The sequence below is a fragment of the Mauremys reevesii genome, linkage group 7 (genome assembly GCF_016161935.1).
Source record: "Mauremys reevesii isolate NIE-2019 linkage group 7, ASM1616193v1, whole genome shotgun sequence".
Lineage (NCBI taxonomy): Eukaryota > Metazoa > Chordata > Testudines > Geoemydidae > Mauremys > Mauremys reevesii.
The window spans coordinates 5,411,815-5,431,618 of NC_052629.1; the positions used below are offsets into that span (position 1 = coordinate 5,411,815).

The following is a 19,804-nucleotide window of genomic DNA, read 5'->3' on the forward strand; positions in this document are numbered from 1 at the left end:
CAGAAGATGACAGATGCCAGAGGAGGAGCTTTACAAACTGAACTGAAAGAAGTGTCACTTCGTGAAGCAGCATTTAGAGGCCTCTTCCTTAACTCCAGATACAGAAGTCAGATCTGGCTACAACAATTAAGCAACACCTGGATTTCCTCCAATCACATGTTTGAAACCTGGTAGTTCATCCTTCCAAGGTAGATACTGTAAACCAAGCCCTAAGTAGTTGTTTTTATGTGGATCCATTTTGGGGCTTGTGTACACAGTCCTGGCACAGAGCGCTAGGGGGGTACGATTCGTAAAGAATTCCAACATGTGGTGCCCTAACTTGCCTGCTACAGAGATACCTACTTCGCTATGGTTTACAAATCTCATCCTCTGGTGCACTTTGCTGCACGGTGCAGACAAGCCCTTAGTTAGTACAGCGATTGGCACAATACAAGAAGTTGATAAAAAGAGGAGACTTTAAACAGGCTTGTTTAAAAAAAAAGTGCTATGAGACCTCTAACGAGGGTGATGGATCCCACATCTATGTCCTTGGACAAAAATTTCCTCCTCCCTCTACTGTTGTGTAGAGCATCAGCTGCTGCCCTCCAACCCAGAAGTGGCTGCATTTCAAGACATGTTTCACTTACATCCAGCCAGCAGAGGGCCAAGTAGGTTCAACTTTTTGACTTCAACGGGAGAGAAGAGTACTCAGCACCTTGCAGGCCTGGGCGCATTGTTTGTACTCTGGGACTCCTTCAGAAGAGGCTATGTACGAAATATTTCCCTCAGTAACATTTACAAGGGAGAGCTAAAGAGGCGAGGCAGCCGGTTCCCAGAACCAAAGCCTGAGATGCTTTCTAGGTAGTAAAAGCCACAGCCAGCTTACATGCTTTCTTCCTGTATGTCAAGAGACCCAATGGTTCCCTCCCCAGATGCCAAAGCCTCTGATACTCCCCACCCCATAACAGCTTCTACCGAGCAGTCGTGCATTGCGCAAAAAACTGTAGCATGCTGAAAATTTAAGATCGGAGGGAGCGTAAAATGATTTGAAATTAACAGCAAGTTAAGTAACAGTGGGGGGATAGCACAGTGGTTTGAGCATTGGCCTGTTATACCCAGGGTTGTGAGTTCAATCCTGGAGGGGACCACTTAGGGATCTGGGGCAAAAATTTGTCTGGGGATTGGTCCTGCTTTGAGCAGGGGGTTGGATTAGATGACCTCCTGAGGTCCCTTCCAACCCTGATATTCAATGATTCTATGAACATTGCACAAAGAATACACTATTGATTAGACTGGATCAGCAATAGTGTATAATTCCAGTGTCCTTGCGCACAGGTTTAGATCTGACTTGCCACAGAGGCCCTAGCGCGTCATATGAGAATTACAGGTTGACTGTTCAACCATTCAGTTTAAATTCCTCACCTCTGTAGCCTGTTAATCTAGTTTGTCAAATGCAGGAGAACACTGATAAATCACTAACAACTGACAAGCAGGGAGAAAGAAACTCAGAATCTGCTTGATGAACCAAGACATTGTTTCCACCTTCACAAACTCCTTTGATCCCAGCCTGCAGGGCCCCCCTCCCCAATAGCAGGATGCATATTTCAGAACAGCAATGAAGTTTGCTTGCCTGTGAGGTTATTTTCATCTTGTGTCCGTTCCTGGTTAAAGTCTTGTGGAGGACTGTTCTCTCCACAGGGCTCAGCTTTACAATCCATCCTGGGATGCGGAGGATGAAGTCACCCTTCAGGGACTGGGTAATAGTCTCATCAGAGGGTGCCTGTACCACTCTTTCAAACAGATGGCTGGCTGCTAAGCGACATATCCCCAATCTGTCCCCCAGCCCAAGCAGGAGAGCATAGTTGTCTGTTGCTGAGAGCTGCACAGGTAACTATTACTGACCTCAAGTCTCCTAGATAACAATGCAGGCCAGTAGCAGCAAGCCAGATCTTCCTCTGCTGTGTTGCAATAGCCAACATAACTATGGTCTGCAACGGCCAATCATTTAAGCCACCGACACAAGGTTGTCTGGATATGGAAATTTGAGAACCCTGATCTTTGTCAAAGTATTTTGCTATCAGGCCTATAAAATGTGTCAGCTCTTTTAATCCGTACCATGCATGGTTTTCATAACACCCTTTTATGATCATCACATACCAAGTGTTTACAGATTCCAACTTTAAGAATTAATAGAAAGCTGAGCAGTAAAATCTTTCAAGAGAAGCCAAACAGAAGTGGTCAGTGAGCACTCTCTGAACAGGATTTTTAGTGGAAGTAGCTGGTAGTGTTGCTATTTTAGGGGTCTCTCTGGCCCTACTGGATACAACTGTCATTAAATCCAGGGGTTCTCAACCTTTCCCCTTTCTGAGGCCTTTAACATGCTATTAAAAACCCCACGGCCCACCTGTGTCACAACTGTTTTTCTGCATATAGAAGCCAGGGCCGGCATTATGGGGTAGCAAGCAGGATAACTGCCTGGGGCCCCAGACCACAGGAGCCCCCATGAAACTACATGGCTCTGGCTTCAACCCTGAGTGGAGGTGCTCAGGGCCGCAGGCTTCAGCCCCATGCAGTGGGGATTCCACTTTCTGCCGCAGTCCCCAGCAAATCCAACACTGGCCCTGCTTGGCAGACCCCCTGAAACCACTGATTTACCCCCATGTATATTTTCTGCAAGGTATCTGGCAGTATATACGATGGGTGACATTAAAATGTCACTAGTTTCCACATGATGAGTTGGATCTTGGTACTTTCCCATACTAAGCAACCAATACCTTTGGTGTCTCAGATCCAGCATCATGGCGACTTTTTATAAAAAGGTAACCCCCCTTCAGTATCTCTGGGAACTGTTGCAGGAGGAGTTACAAACGGGGTTGTTACACATACACCCCTCTCTCCCCCCCACCACACGTATTTCTTCACCAGCACCAGCCCCTAGCCACAGAAAAGGTGGCACCAAGATTTATTTTTAATTTAAAATGGTTCCAACGCCAAAAGCCTCCCCAACTCTTTAGTTTCTCTAAAGAAACATGAAGACCTTCTATGCTGCACTTCTCATGTTAACAGCTAGCTGATTTTGGGGCAATCACTGAGACTGTTCTTGCTTGCTCCAACCCCTCCCTAAAATCTTAAGGGAGGGGAAAATGCACCCTCCCCCAGCCAAGACCTAGAAATCATCCACGCGTGTATGTAGACATATTAAAGTGACAATACACTTGGGGAATAAACCCTGAGCACTGCTGCACATTTTTTTCCTTTTGAGTATTCCAGACAGACTTTCTTGAAAGCGATCTTCACAGCAGAGACCTGTCTAAGGGTGGCCCATTGATGAAGTTTGTCAGCTATTGCACAGCAATTACTGAGCACTTATGGTGAAAGGACCAGATTTTCCAGGTGTGTGCAAACACTCAGCATCTCCCATTAGTCTCAGTGGAAGCGACTGAGGAGTTTTGGAAAAAAAAAAAAAAAAACAATAAAATCCAGCCCTCCAAGTTCAAAGCATTTTACCAGAAGAGTCCTTTAAATACTGTACATGAAGCCTTGATTCACACATAGATCCTTTCCCAACCTTCTTAAACACAGTCCATGCCCACTATAGAGTCCAGCTCTCCCCTTTCTCAAATATTAATATTGGTTTTCAGTTCAAACCTTCTCCCCAGATTTGGATACTCCCCAAAGTTCCTTCCTTTTGACTGCTCCACCCACACCCTAGAGCCACTCTCCTACTTAAGCACCCACTCACAAGATAGGGTGTTTCAGGCATATATTGCCAGCCTGCTACAGCCTGCCTGGGTCTGTAGTGCATACAGTTTAGCAAAGATGCAGATGTGCTAACTTTAAGCATGTACAGAATTACAAGAGTCTGTAGTGGAGGAAATCCCTTTGCATTTAGGCAGGCTAGTCAATCCTTCGCTACCACAGAATTGACGTGCTGTAGGGAACTTTAATGCTTTGCCCCATCCTCTCCAGGCAAAGGTGCTTCCAAATGCTTCCCTTGGAGTCTATACCAGCCTAAGATCTGGCATTCCTCTCACTCCCCATCCAACAGACGTTTGCTACTCCTGGAGGAATTCTGCACCACTGTGCAATGCAGATTTTTGCAGAAATTAATGTTGTGCGCGCAGAATTTCCTTTCCCCACCCTCACAGAAGTGGTCTGCAGTGTTGCTAGCTGCCACTGGACTCAGCAGAGCCAGCTTGCACATAGAAGACACTGCTGGGGGGGAGGGGGGAGAGAAGGGAGGGAAGCTAGAGGATTCCTGGCAGCAGCAGTTCCCAGCATGCCCTGAGAGAAGAAGAGGGCGGCATGCAGGAAACTGCTTGCAAGCCTGGGATCGAGCATCAGGCTGTTTCTCCCTCTGGGTGCCTGGGCTTGGAGGGGTGGCAGGGGGAAAGGGAAGGGGACAGGTGTCTGAGCAAGGGGGAGCCCTGCAAGTGGGCTCTGGGGGAGGAGTGGGTTCAGGTATATTGGCTGGGGGGGAGGGGTTGTGGGTGTCTGGGCCCCTGGATGGTGGGGTGGGGGGGGAGGAGGAGGGAAGAATAGGGGGATGAGAAACAGGAACTGGGTTGTCATAGGGGTTTTTTTAAACTCTTGATATGAGATATATAGGGAGGGGTTTCAGACATACTTCTGCCAGCTATTTTGAAATAAATTACCAAATAATTGAAACTGGTATGATTATGTAGTGTTATTTTGGCAAATAAAACTTGCCCAGTTTTAAAAATTCTGTACACAATATTTTAATGCAGAATGCCCTCAGGAGTCATTTGCATGTCAGGATTACCACCAAGCCACTGTTGGAAGTTGTACACGCTCCCCATCACAGGAGGGGCACCGTCTAGAAAGATAACTGGGTAGATTAAAGATTGGTGTTGCGTTTTCTCTTCCTGGCATAGCTATATGGGCCACACAAAAATGTTCGTTTCTTTCACCATTGTTCTCCTGAACAGCCCCACCGTGTACACTGCCCCCAACAGAATATATGGCTTGTTTACCCAGGCAATGCTAGAGCAGAATAATTATTCTACTACAGTTATGGCAGTCAATTTTCCCAAGTAGACAAGCTCTATTAGGTATAAAAACCTAGAGGAGATGAGATGAAAGTGGAAAAAGCATCTAACCAAAGCCAGGGAAGGAGACATTTAAAAGAAAGCATAACACTTTACAGCGGCTGGAACTAAGACACACCATCTCCCGCAGTAAAAACTAACAGTACCTTCACCTCACAGCTTTGGAGTCTGGGACCCAAGCTACTGCAGCAATATTTTTTTCAGCAAAGCCAGATAATGGTATTAGTGAGTCTATACCGAACAGAGCCATTTGCGGCGATGTTCCGGTAGGAGACTGGAAGTTTTCTGGTACGGGCATGAGGAGAGAGGGAGAAGAGGTAAAAGTTTAGGATACCGCATACTGCGTGGCAGTGTGGAAAGATTTCTGTAAATACAGGAGGATTCAACGCTTTTCCTAATTTTAGATTTTAATAAGTTACCCAATATTAAAAACAAAATTTTCTTAGTAAAATGGGTCCTGCACCATAAAGTTTAGGGCCAGATCAACAGTTCAGGATCCTTATTAGAGAGAATGTTTTGGATTCGGGCCTGGGCCCCTTTGCAATTGTTTAGTAACAAAGTATTGGCAAAGAGCATTGCTTTGTAATAACAACCTTCTCCAATTGTTTAATTGGTTCCATCTATCAAGCAAATTATTTATAGAACTATTTCTGTGGCATCTTTTGTGATCTCAGCCAAACAATTTAATATAGACTGAGATAGTTCTGATTCCAAGAAGATAGATTCAGAATACAGGTGACTTTACCCCACCACTGCAATATACGAATGGCAGAGACACTGGAAGTGAAAGATGAAGAGGAGTTCCATATAAGCACAGGGTTTGGACTAATCTGTTCAAGTTTAACTCTTAGAGAGAGATTCACACACACACACACACACACACACACACACACACACACACACCCCCCCACACACACACACCTTGAACGGAAAACCTGATCGATTCAAATAATGAATGTAGAACATACAGTCTACAGGGCTGTTCAACTTAAAGCTTAAAATGATTCAGGAAGTCGTGTTGGAACTGCCAGTCCCCCCTGTGATAAATAAGCACACACACCCACCCCTGCCCCAATCAAAAAGCACGACAGCAGCGTGCACACAAAGGCCTGCACAGTGAAGTTCAGAACAAGGAAGCTATAGCCACAGACTGCAGTGCCACCTCATCCTTCTCTCCCATATCCAGCACCTCGCCTAATAACAGTGTCCACTCTTCCCTGCTGTCCCTTTGGATACGGATGCAGCAATCCGGCAGAGTTACTACAGCCCACAGCTGTGTCATCTCCCTCTGGGACCCTTTTTGTGGCGGCTATGGAGCAGCTGCAGGGATACCAAGCCAAATGCTGCATGTGCCGCTGGGGAGAAGGGCCAGCCTGGAGGCTCCTCTAATCTGTTCTTGAGGGATATACCCAGCCCCCAGCACATGGGACGTGCTGAATGGATAATCTGGTCATTTTTAGAAGTTCTGCAAAAGTGACAAATCAGGATATTCCTTCAAAACTGTAGGACAGGCAGCCCCAAGGCAGGTGGTGAGAAGAACAGTGCACGGAGGCAAAGGAGAGAGCATATGGTGTAACTATACAGAGCTCGCCAGATTCAACCCTGGTGTAGCGTCATTAAAGTCAGTGACGTTACACAAGGATTGAACTTGGCCTCGTTGCCATCTGCACCGATTTCTTCCTCAAACAAACACTCAGTTTCTTTCCTTTCCTCCTTTATGCTTTTTTGCAGCATTTTCCAATAAAGTCTTTACAGAAATGAAAAAAAAGTTAAATATTGCCCTTTGCCAAGATTAGCTTGTTAGTTTTGGGACTTTATTTTTATCTGCTGGTTTCTAAGACAGAGCCAAGAAAAATTAGAGGCGGGGGTGGGGGGCTGAAGGGGAAAAAGAAAAAAGGTTAGATTTGCCTTCCCCCACCCCTTCTTGGAAAGTTGGCTCACACTTTATGGAGTCCAAATGACTAGGTTACAGGTAGAAAAAGTTAAGAAAACTTTCCTTAAGTATTTTGCACACAGATGTGCTAAACCACTTGGACATCATTCAAGCAGCTGCCAGACAGGGTCTCCCACCAGCTTAAAATCACCTAAGTACTTTGGCATTTGCCCTAATTCTGCTTGCTGCAGCAATGTGTTCATATTGGATTCCTTAGAGCAGGGTTTCCTGAAGTGTGAGGGAGACTAGCTGGGGGAGGGAAATGGAAGACCTGTAGTTAAAAGCAATCTTAGAAAAGCAGCTGGCAGGGTATAAGGGAAGGAAGGGTTACAATTAGTTTCTTGCTCCTGAATGGGGGCTTATCTTTCAAAGGTGGGAAATGTTGCTTTCAAGTATAAGGTCTGATTGGGGGTGGGGGGGCTGGAGCCAGACACACACAACTCCCAGTGACTCCACAGGAGCAAAGGGTGCTCAGCACCTGTCAGGATATGGCTCATATGACATGACAAAGGGCAGAGGGTTTGAGCATTGGCCTGCTAAAGCCAGGGTTGTGAGTTCAATCCTTGAGAAGGCCATTGGGGGATTGGTCCTGCTTTGAGCAGGGGGTTGGACTAGATGATCTCTTGAGGTCTCTTTCAACCCTAATAATCTATGATAGTCAGCATCCAACTGAAAATAAATGCTTTGTTTCCAGAGTTAAATCTGGATCTGGTGTCCCAAAAGGAATGGGATACTTTTCATGGTGGAGAGTGCTCTAGAATGTCAATGGAAGGATCTTGACTACAAAGAGCAGAGGGTTAGAAAGCATCAGGGGTGTAAGAGATACATGGTGCATGGGCAGAGTGAGCTGCCATAGCAGGCAATCCAGTTAATCACTCACATCTGCTCCCTAGCAGACCCAATTTCATAAAACCACACCCACCTCCTTCCCTTTTTGGAAAGCCTGGAAGACCTGGTATTTAGTTTACTGCTTTGAAGGTAGCTACACAGAACATTTGGTAAGGTTTTATCCAGTCTAGTTTTAAAATACACCAGTCTAAGGGGTTTCCACCACCTCTCATCTCATTCTCACTGGGTACACCTACATGGAGATAAGAGCACCGCAGCTGGCCTGGGTCAGCTGACTCAGGCTTGTGGTGCTAAAACTTGCTGTCTAAACCGTATGGGCTTGAGTTGGAGCCTGAGCTCTGGGACCCTCTACAAGCTCAAGCCAGCTGACCCAGGCCAACCACAGGTTTGTTTATTCCTGGGTAGACATATCCATGGAGTCCTGTTTTCTCACTCCCATTTTCCCCATGTAGCTCTCCTAAAATTTACTCTTAATTTCATTCGGTTGTTCCTAGTTAGACACCTTCTATCAGCATACATATACCAAGGGCAGGGGTGCAAGGTGGCCAGGAGGTGGGTACAGGTGGCTACATCTACCTTACCCAGATTAGTCTATCCCTGGGGGTGCATGGGAGTTAATTTGCCTCAATTTGGGATTCTAGGGGGGGCAAAAGCAAGTGCAGTCCACACGGACGTCAGTGGCAGCTTAACTGAAGGTGAATTTGACTCTAGGAGCAATGGCAAAAGTCTTAACAGATAAGCAGGGCCTTTCAATCCATTAATTGTGTTTCCTGTAACATCCTCCTCCCCTCTCCACCCCAGTTACGCTGCATTTGTTTCCCACACACCGAACGCAAGTGATACTACTTTGTCACTTGCACCCAACATGCAAGTCACATCACTGTTTATACCAGTGCTGAATCTGGCCTGGAGACCTGCAGGATCTATGCTGGTTTTTCATCTGTACTTACCCAAAGGTGTTTTTTTTTTGGTACAGTTAGAGGCCAAGATGGATACCTTATTTTGTGTGCACATATCAACAAGGGAGATATTGGAGAGGGGGAGAGAGAGAGAGAAAGAAAGGTTGCAATGGCTGGGTTTGTTTTCTACTAAGTGCTGACAAAGATAAATTGGTCTCAAGAATCCCATTTTTTCCCCTGGTAATGACTCCTGCTTTCGGATGTGCACGTGGCTTTCAACACAAACTAAGTGAGAGCATCTGTGGGTAGAATTTGGCCTCTACTAGTTTGCAGATTTTCAGCTCTCTAGAAAACCCACCTCACTTGGCCTGGTACCTGCAGACAGACCAACACACAAAACTTCTCCTTGCTCAGTGAGATAAGTAAAGGAGATGGTTTCATTTTTAGGCCACCACATTATCTTCCTTCAAGCCCACCCTGGAAGTCTAGCTAGGTTGTGATGCCTCCAGGACTGCCATTGGATCATGGCTAGGCAGCGGGTGAGAAGCAATTCTAGCTACAATCATAGCTAGATGAAGCCAAACTACACACAGAATTAGTCCATAGGACCAAATCCTATTACTATTAATTCACTCCCCGCCCACCCATTTGCCTTGTGCACTTGTTCTCTCTGGTCTGAGAATGTAGGCTGCTTGAGATAGGAATGGTATTTACTATGTTTTTAAAGTAAATAGCACAGTGAATGCATTTCTTGGTTGAGGTCTCCAGGTACTACCTATAAACACAAATAGATTAATTTATAGTAGCAAAGGAATAAATATTAAAATTGGTTAGTGTCCAATGCTTGGCTAAAAACTGAGTACTCCTGGAGGATGGCAGAGTGAAGAGATGCACATGACCAGGAGAGGAAGTATGGGCAGGGATGCAATAATCCGACCAAATACCACTTAGGTTGCTTAAGCCCGACTTGCATGAAGTGGAGTCATTGTCAAGACTCTGTATTGACCAGGATGGGGCTTGCACGTGAGCAAGATGGAGTGTCACGATAGACCGGGACCTGTGGTCTCTTTGCACTACAATGCCATGGGCTCAGGGGGCCATACCTGTCATGCTCTACAAACTTGTAGCACTCCCAAAATAGACACCTTGTTCAGAAGACACTCAGGATAGCGAGCGAGCAAGAGAGAGAAGGGGGAGGGTTGTTTAAAAGTCAGAGGAGAAGCACAGAAATACTGATATCCTGAACGGATCTGTACAACAGGTGGTTCTGCACAGTTGCCCCTTTGAGGCCACTTGCCAAGTTCATCTTTTTGTTTTTATTTTGGGGGGGGGAGAATACTTTAGTGAGGGGATAAAACGCAATGCCAACTGCTTAACCCCTGTGAGCAACTCTACAAGAAATAGGTTAGTAAACAGATTTTGGTTCCAAGAGACGTCTATTAAGGAATGTTTGAATGACTGGACATGGAGGAGCAGAGAGTCCTGTGGCACCTTATATATTGGAGCATGAGCTTTCGTGGGCGAATAGCCACTTGCATCCGACGAAGTGGGTATTCACCCACGAAAGCTCATGCTCCAATACATCTGTTAGTCTATTAAGGTGCCACAGGACTCTTTGCTGCTTTTACAGATCCAGACTAACACGGCTACCCCTCTGATGCTGGACATGAGGGAAATCCTTAATCTAGTCCACAAGCCAAAATGTTTCTTTTCCCTGCAGTGAAGTACCATCTCCAGGACTACGTACCAGCCTCCAGTAATGCACATATTCCACAGTTTCCATCCTCAGTGGTCACTTTGAACTCTCAGAGCCTGTTGTCATAGCATCCAGTTTGCTACCAGTCAGAGGGGCTTCAAAGGGTAAGTAAATTTGTTAAAATCAAGTAGGTCAACCTAGTCAGTGGGAGGGGGAGGAGGGGGAAAAAAAAGCAGACAACTCCACTCCTGCAATAACTCCCCCAACCAGGTCTTAAGGGGGGGAGGGGGAGGAGTCCTTTCTGAGCATAGCTGGGGCAAAGACCAACCAATGAAGCTTTTATACAGATTAAGTGGCAAAGTCCCTAACATAATTTTGCCAGATTAGAAGTCAATGTGGGGAGGGGGATCAGCTAGATCAATGAATGCAAGATCTACATGAGAAGTGCTGCAGAGAACCTCTCCAGGAAAAGTCCCAAGTTCTCATCTGTGAAATAAAGCCTCTTATAAATTACTTTTACTGACCTCAGTGAGACAAAGCTTCTAGCTGCTCCACAGACACATGGTATGAAACCCTACGTTGGAGGAATAAAATGTATTGTTTTTGGCCAAGGCTTGGAATTTTTTGAACTAGTTGATGGAAGATGACCAACTGATTTGTGAAGAATTATTTAATTCATTATAAATATTAAAGGAGCAGATGTTTTGGGGGAGAGAATTCATATTTTAGAATGTTTTACATTCTAATGCAAGGACCAGTTATGAACAAAGAAAACCATCAGTGTTAGCATTATTTTAATAGAGTCATACCCATTGTATGGAAGTCAATCCATGCAGTGTCATGAGACCTGCTCCATTTGCCCCTTACGATAAATACATGCTAGAAGGAATCAGTCTTTGCCATGTCTTCTCTAGCATTCCCCTGTGATTCTTGCCCTTTTCTGTTTGTTTGTGAAGGTGAGGGGAGGGAAGGATAGCTCAGTGGTTTGAGCATTGGCCTGCTAAACCCAGGATTGTGAGTTCAATACTTGAGGGGGCCACTTAGGGATCTGGGGCAAAAATCAGTACTTGGTCCTACTAGTGTAGGCAGGGGGCTGGACTTGATGACCTTTCAAGGTCCCTTCCAGTTCTAGGAGATAATAATTGGAGATATACTTATTTATCAAGGCAAAAGAGCATTACTTCAGGCAAATGCTTGCATTGGTGCAGATTCCCAGGTATGTGGAAACTAATGACTGGTAGAGGATTGCATTAGATGCTTAGACCTTCTCTCACTAATAAGAAACTCTGCTTTTCACTTTAGACACATAAGGCACTTCCTCCCAGCCTTTGACCTTATGAGAAAGTGCAAAGTGTCCTCCTCACTTGAGAATTATGCAAAGAGGAGTTTGAGATAGTATCTTCTAATACAGAAGAATATGGCTACATTAACACATCTTTCACTTGCTGCAGAGGAGTAGGAAAGCGTTTCCATACAGAAAACACTTCACAGTGGAAGGAGACCTGCTTTGAGCTCCATCCACCTGTACTATCCCTTTCTCCTGAATGTTTGTCTGTCTAACCACATTCCCAGTTATAGCTTTTAACTCTCCTTCTGCAAGCCCATTCCCCATGTTAGTTATCTGCTACAAGACATTTCTCATGAACTCCATTACAATGTGGTCTAGCTGTTTGACCAGGGGAGCGAGTAACAGTTAACCCCCCCTCCCCCCAATTCCCAAGCCAAGATGAACAGGCACTTTGAGGTGTTTTTCATCCATTTGCACAGCTGTCTCCCATGAACATTATGGTTTCAAAGTGTGATGCCATAAGAACAGCACCCATCCAACAACCCAGTGGATTTCCCCCAGAGTTGGGGACATTGGATTCAGATATAAATGTTCCTAGAGTTCAGATTCAGGTCCATTCTAGTACAGTTTCACTGGGGATGCTTGTGAAGTCTCCACACTGCAGGACCAAGAGCACAGAAGTGCACAATAGCCATTTCACAGCACCAATACAATTGGTTGGGAATGGTGCAGGTTAGAGGAAGGGGTGGGGTGAAGAGCTCATTTCCGAGTGTACCAGATCCCCAATGTACTTTGACAACCTCATCTCTTCCTTCCCCAGTGCTAGTCACATGAGTGCAATAGAGTCAGACTCCCATCCCCTGGCAGTGACAATATCACCTTTAAGGGTTAGAGCCCATAATGAGCCACCTTTTCTTTTTGAGGTCTATATTTTGAGAAGTTGATATACAGGGATGTTGTAAAGCCTAGGAACTTAGAAGGTAAGAACATAGTAAGATGGCCTCCCTCCACTTCACACGCAAAAAGCCCCAAAATACATTGTCTGAACTAAACACTGATTTTAAATGGTATTTTCTTACAGTGGCATGCTGAATACTAAGAGTTAACCAAAAATAACACCCTCCTCTTTCCCCCACCCCCATGCAATTTAATACCTGTAACATCCTTCCTTGGAGTCTCAGAGAAACTGGACATCCAAACTTCAAAGTCCAAGAAGAAGGCAGCAGTAAAATAAAATAAAATAAAAGTAATTAGAAAAACAAGCAAGCAGTTTCATAGCTCTGCAGAGAAGAAGAGTTAAAACAGCTTTGAAAAAGAAAGGTTAAAAACAGTCTGAGAAGAGAAGCTGATGGTGATTAAGCTATTATCGGAGTCACAGCAATTCAGAGGTTTATTTAGGTGAATTACTGAAATTTAGAAAGTTTCACATGTGTTCTAGTCATCTGACCAGTATGATCCACATGCAAACTTTCCCATTCATTCCAAATATTGAGATTAAGGCATAATGACACTGTGGGAAACCCCAGTTGAGTTACATGGAGTGTAAGTCAGGGAACTTCTTGACCCATTAGGTCTCAGTCCTCCTGCAAAGAAAGGAAACTCGTGCTCCATGGAAAGAGTTTAAACAGCCTAAAGAAAGATGCATTTCAAGCAGGCATTGAACAAAAGCATCAAGCATTAGTGAGTGAATTTACAGTAAAAGCCCAGTAAATAGGCAAAAAGATTGTCTGGCAACAAGGTCAGATTTATGCCCTATTTCCGAGGGAAGAAATACTGTGTTTTAGGATGCTGGAAGCAGTCAGTTTTTTCAAATATGCCTTTTTGAGGCATTGGATGTTTATTTAAAAAAATAAAAATCAGCAGATCTATTCCTTGACCAGACATTTGTTTAAGCCATTTTGAGTGTAGACCCGGACAACCAGAACTAGCATCTCAGACAGAAACACTGCCCCCATTGGAAGTAGGCAGGAAGAGCAAATAGCTTTGAGAAAGATTTCTTGATATAATTAACTAAAATTCATACATGATTTCTTAAAAATAAGATCTTGCGAGGGACTTAACATGACTTATAACAGTTCCAGAATGCCACACACCAAAGTAATATGTGGAATTCCTTGTGTTATATTCTGGCACACGATGTAATGCTAAGAACTGTTTTGGCTCCATCAGTCTCATAGCAGCAAGATACCACTTGAAGGAGACAAAAACCAATACACATTAGGGGATTTATTTGTGACTGGTTGTTATTTGGAGTCACAGGATAATATTCTTTGAACAGGCCTTTGGTCCCTGGCAATTCACCAGTTACACAATGCACAGCAGAAGAAGTCACTTTCAGTGGGTTCTCCAACTGAAAATATAAAGTCAAAAACATTGCCTAATTAATACGTTGCATTTCCATAGCACTAAGGATCTCTGAAGCTCAGAATGCCCACTGAGGTAGGCAGATTTTCTCCACACAGTGAGGCTAGACACTAGAGCACAGAGAGGTTTATGGAAATTGCTAGGATCAACAGGTTTTCAGCAGAGGGCCACTGACTCTGGAACTCACTTTCCCATTTGGCCCAACAGAACAAGAGAGTCTACCCTTCACAGCAGATTGTGATGTCTTTAGAGACCATAAGACTCCATAGCTGGGCACTAGACTGGAGGGACATTCTGGATTTACCATGGATTCTTTGACTGGAAGTAACAATACTTCCCAACTCAAAGTGATTTAAGATCTACAAATGAGAGGTGCTATTGAGTGTAACAACTAAATACCAGCAGTGTATTCAAGCTTTTGCCTGTGGATGGTGGTGTGAGAGAGAGATGGAGAGTCTTAATTACCAGTTTGTGCATATACATCCAGTGACATGCCTAGATACATAAACACCTATAGCCATATGCAGGTTACTCTGGATAGACAGACACAGGTCACAGAATTCTAAGTAAAGCAACAAAATGTCATCCAAAGAGAGGCAGAGGAGGGCAGAAGAAAAGGGAATTTCCAACAAAGTGTGCACTGAGCCAAGCTGACACTGGAAACTAAAACAGCTGAAGACGAAAAATATTTGGAATAAGGAAACGTCCATCATGGTCTTACAGTTATGTTGGAGCTCCAACAGAGAGTGAACTTAATGGGAGTCACTTGGTGGCTCTCCTGAACTGGTGGTGCTCATGTAGAAGTAACTGCTGGTACTTAACCCCAGCTCTTCATGCAGTTGGCTAGGACCTTGTGCTTATTTGATGTAGGATCTCTTTTTAGACGAAAGCCACTTTTCCCTCTTGGCTCCAGCTGCTGATCCAAGACTGAAGACAAGAGAGAATTTAAGGAGTAGTTGGGTTTCTTGGATTCCCACGCATGAAAAAGGATCAGCGCTTCTCTTGTATGCCAGAGCCCGATAGCAGTTAGAAATAAATGAGCGCGCTGCTGGAGAAGACAACTAGCATATTTCAGCTGCTCCGGCACAACACATCTGCTTAGCATTAAACTGCCTTCTTGGGGATTTTTTTTTTTTAATTCCAAGACGCTTAAGGCTCTAATTGCTCCCAGCTTCTAAGCCTCCCCCAACAAATAACAAAAATACTCAAGACCGCAGTGATGCATGCAGCCTCACGAGGAGAGTGTTGGGGGGGGGGGCAGAGGGGGCGGGGCAGAGGAGGGCAGAGGCTGGAGCGTTCTGCAACTGTGCCAGAAAAACAAAAAGCCATAAACAGCCCAGGGTTTCCCTTTAGGGCAGAGTTTTACTGGAATTCTGCGCCGGGCTTGGTGTCAATTTCAAATGAGACTGGTAATGGTAAATGAACAACCCCCTCACTTCCTTCCCTCTGCTTCCCCTCCATTACATTGCTGAAAGCCAGTTAGTTACCAATGACAGAGAGAAAACCATCATTTGGAAGCGAAGTTAAAGTTGCCTGCTAATGCAAGCCACTCCTAATATATCTGGGGCTTGAGCATGTCCCCATCCAATTCCTTGGGAATTTTGCTGCAATTTCAAATGGGGTCAGGCCTTTTATAAAAAAAAAACAAAAAAAAACACACCACACAGCAACAAGTAGTTATGGACTTGGTTTCCTTAAGAACAAAGCGATGGAGCTGAGTGGCTTGTGAGTAGCATTAGGAAAGATTCCCCTTCAATTCAGGGATTAATTTCACAGAACCGGCAGTGAAACAGGAGAGGCGTGTCTCTACTGGAAACAGCTGCTGACCTCCAGTCCGATTCAGACTGCTGCCCTGTCTACAGACAGGTCAGCTCTGCCTTCGCAGGTGGAGACTGCAAAGGAGTGGGGGCAGGAGGGGAGAGAAGATGCTTGTAAGATTTAATTAAACTAGTTGCCATGGCAGACTGAAAGACAGAAGCAGATTTTATTTTGAGTTCACCAGAAGCCTCCTCGATGCCTTTAAGGACAGGCTTTTCTGGTCTTCCTCCTACTGGTAGAGGTGGTGGTGATGATGGAGAAGTGGGCTGTGACTCCTTGGTTGTGACACTAAGCTTACAATATACAGCCCCACCAGTCGTTTCAATAGAACCGGTCTGTTGGCTCTGTCTTGTCAGGTGTAGTCAAAGAAATTAATGCTACATTCACATGGCTTTTTGCAAAAGCCAGAGAATATCTGAAGCATTAGAGAGGGGCCTAATTGCAGGGCTTAGAGACAGTGATGTTCTTTCCCATCACTGCTTGTTACGGTCTGTATTGCAGTAGCATCTAGGAGCCCTAGCTGTGGGCTGGGGACATGTTGCACTAGCAACTAGGCGCTGTCTAGACAGATTTAAAAGACAACCCATCCCCCAAAGCCCTTACAACCTAATCTGGAGACTTCTACCTTGTTTGGCACACAGGGGAAGGCAGATTTTGATTGTTCTGGAGGAACCATAAAGGCCACCCATTAGTAGACCCAGAGCTCCTGTAGGGAGACTCCAGTCTCATTCATGATCTTTCAGCTGGACTGCAAAGAATGACAATTCAAATGAAGATGGTGCAACGTCTGCTCTCCCTATCCCTGAACAAAGCTGAGGTTGAGACCATCTCACACAGTAAGGTCTTTTTGAAGCAGCACCGAAAATCTCCAAAGAGGAGCCCCAACCAATCATCTGTTGCTGGATGGATAGCAGCCATGTCAGAAGACCATCGTTAGGGATACAAGATGAGGAAGACAGGAGTTCTCACCATGCACTGTGTGAGTCAATCCACTGAAGGACTAAACAGAAAGCAACAAGTGGAATAAGGAAACTCATTTGCACTCTTTTTCCTGCTCATCATTAGCTGTTCTAGGGTTTCTTTGTTGCTGTTGCTGCCGACAACACAAACAGCAGTTCTCAATGTGCAGCATACCATCACTATAATTTTCCTGTACTGCATTTCAACAAGAGAGTCCGATGGCCAGAGAGCTTCACATTAAAGGGCCTATTGTCTTTTTGACACTGGAGCTGGAAGGTAAATCCCCTACATGTCACTGGAGGTTAAAGACCTCTGCACATGCAAAATTAATAGACTAGAAGTGCCTATCATGAAGCCCTGCCCCCCAAAACACCAGCAGGGAATATTACACCCAAAGCCAGGCAGGGGAAGAATGAGCATGAAGATCCCCCATTGAGTAAGTACGTACAAGCACACTTAAGGGCAAGTGCTGGGCTAAACCTTCTCCCATTGAAATCAGTGATGAGAAATTACTGAACTTCAGATCAATAATAGATGATCAGATCATGGGACAACAGCATCCCAGTTGCAAGTCTATCCATTCATTCTAATACCATGTACATTCCCAGCATCCCTCCTACACACACACACACACACACTTGTTTGTTTGTGGAAATATGTTGATAAACTAAAACAACTACTCAAAAAAACGTCCTGCAGAATAAGGTTGTATACAGGCCATTAATGTTGTGTACCACTTGAGCTAGGGAAGCTTCATTGGTGGTCTAACAGCTGGCAATGGTCCTTAATAGGCTTGCGACTGATCCAAATGGACTAATTTTCCAGGAAGCTATTACATTAGACACTCACAGCAGGGAGAAGAGAAACATCCGGAGATGACTTAAAAATCTGAACTTCGTAGCTCAGGCCCATTTCAACTCCAGTTGGACTTGGTCTACCCACTTTCATTTATAAAGTCTAACCTCAATAGAGCATCTCATGGCCAGCTTCACCCTGGTGTCCATATTTTCAGCAATTATTATTGTTGGTCTCCAAGTTGATCACAAAATGTTATAGAAACCCTGTTAACATGGGCACTAAGACTGACTCTCTTGCAGGGACTGAAACCCAGGTCTACATAATGTCAAGCCAGGTGGACTAAGGACAAGCAACAACAAAAGATTTAATCAGATTTTGAATCTACTTGAACGCTATGGGTTTGGGAGTTTTACTCTTAGTCAAGTGTCATTAGGGTTGTACACTACTTGAGAGATGGGAAAAAACAAAAACAAAAAAAGGTAGGAGAAATGCTAGGAATTTAGGGGTTAAAAAAAAAACACCCACAAACCCACACCATGTTGACCAAACTAATTACACCATTTATCACACCAACCAATGAGGTATCAGTTTTTTGAGCAGAGACCTACCCCAGACAAGTTTTCTACCATCTTTGTTCGGTGTTTGCAGTGTCCTGGTCCCCAGCTGGAGCTCCTGCTACTACAGCACAAATAAATGTGTCTTTTTTAAAAAAAAAGACACAATCTTCCATTAGGGTGACAAATGAATTTTCCTTGCCACGTGGTAGAGGCAATGCATTGCATTTAGTCCCTTCTGCTGCACATACAATGTCAACACAAATGTTTAAAAGCCATCCTCGGTGTATGTTTTTAGAGAGCTTCTTTAAAATGGGTCATTAAACATCCAGCAGGTGTGAGAGACTAAAGGCAGATCTACACAGCACACGCAAGCTCATCCAGAGCCAATACCTAAAAAAGCAGCATGGCCCGGCTGCTGCCCCTGCTACTACCCCCAGGCTGCTATTTTTAGGTTCCAGCTTGAATGGGCTGGTGCATGTATGTCTACCCAAGCTGGATGACACTTCCCAGCTGCTGTGTCAACATAGCCATATGCTTTTGTTTTGTAGGGTTTCAGAATTCTCTCGTGTCCTGTTCTAATGAAACAAGAGTCTAGTATCCAAATATAAATAAAATTTAAAAAGGAGGGTGGGGGGGGGAATACAATTGTTTAGAGCACATATATGCCCTTAAAAGGGGGACAGGATCCAACCCCTCCTCCCCAAACCCCCCCCCCCCAAAACATTTAAATAAAGGAAAGGCCTACTGATGGCTATGCTAGCCTTCCAACTGTAATCTACTGTATAACAGAGCCCCGCAGTCCTATGCCAATACTCAGACTCTGAACACTAAAACTACTGACACACCGCATCACTAATCAATTGCTCACATTTTTAATTGAGACATCATCTTGCTGATGTTTCAGCAGGCAAACCTTGGTCAAAGAAGTATTTTACATTACTCGTTACAGGATGCTTCATTTTGATCTTATTTACTGATTTTAGCCTCATCTCAAATAGGCTGTGCTGGGATCATTTGTTACTCTGGTCTGCAAGTGTCTTTTGTTCTTAAAATACAATATAGATTTTGTTGCAAGAAGCGAGACCAGAACTCCCAACAATTATTTGTATTGTCCAGCCAAGAGCGCATCTGTCCTCCTCAAACAGTAGCCTGCTATCCTGTAAAACACTGGTTCACCCCCACCCCCTCATCTGATTGCAGACCAGTTTCAAATAACTTCCACTTGCCACGTAAACCGAACTGCCTAGCGTATATTAGACCCACACACAAACCACTTGGAAAATATTCACATCTGGCTTTCACATGAACAAAGCGTGCCTCGGAAAATCATCTGTGTAGCAAACTCTTACAAGGGAGAAACCCGCAACCAAAAAAAAAAATCCCTACCAGAGAGTCTAAACGAAGACATGGAGCAAGAGCAAATCATGTGCTCTACATACTGTAGAAAAGGAAGCACAGCCCTAGTTTAACATCTGTATTTTAGTGACCATGTTCAGTTACTGTCTTTTCTGAGAAACCAAGCTGCACATTAAAGGAAATTAAGACCTAAACATTTGCCTTTAGGATTACACACACACAGTGCATAATGCAAATC

The 19,804-nt window shown here is 44.5% G+C and overlaps 1 protein-coding gene across 7 annotated transcripts in view; it reads right to left on the reverse strand.

The window, feature by feature from the left end:
* SH3PXD2A (SH3 and PX domains 2A) overlaps positions 1 to 19,804 on the reverse strand; it is a 373,953-nt gene that overhangs the window by 102,905 nt on the left and 251,244 nt on the right. For 4 of the 7 annotated variants that reach the window (XM_039481034.1, XM_039481032.1, XM_039481030.1 and 1 more), the window contains one exon: positions 12,868 to 12,912. The exons of the other annotated variants lie outside the window; for them this stretch is intronic. In XM_039481034.1, coding sequence (XP_039336968.1) covers positions 12,868 to 12,912 — 45 coding nt within the window. The remainder of the gene's footprint in view (positions 1 to 12,867; positions 12,913 to 19,804) is intronic. 7 annotated transcript variants of the gene reach the window in all.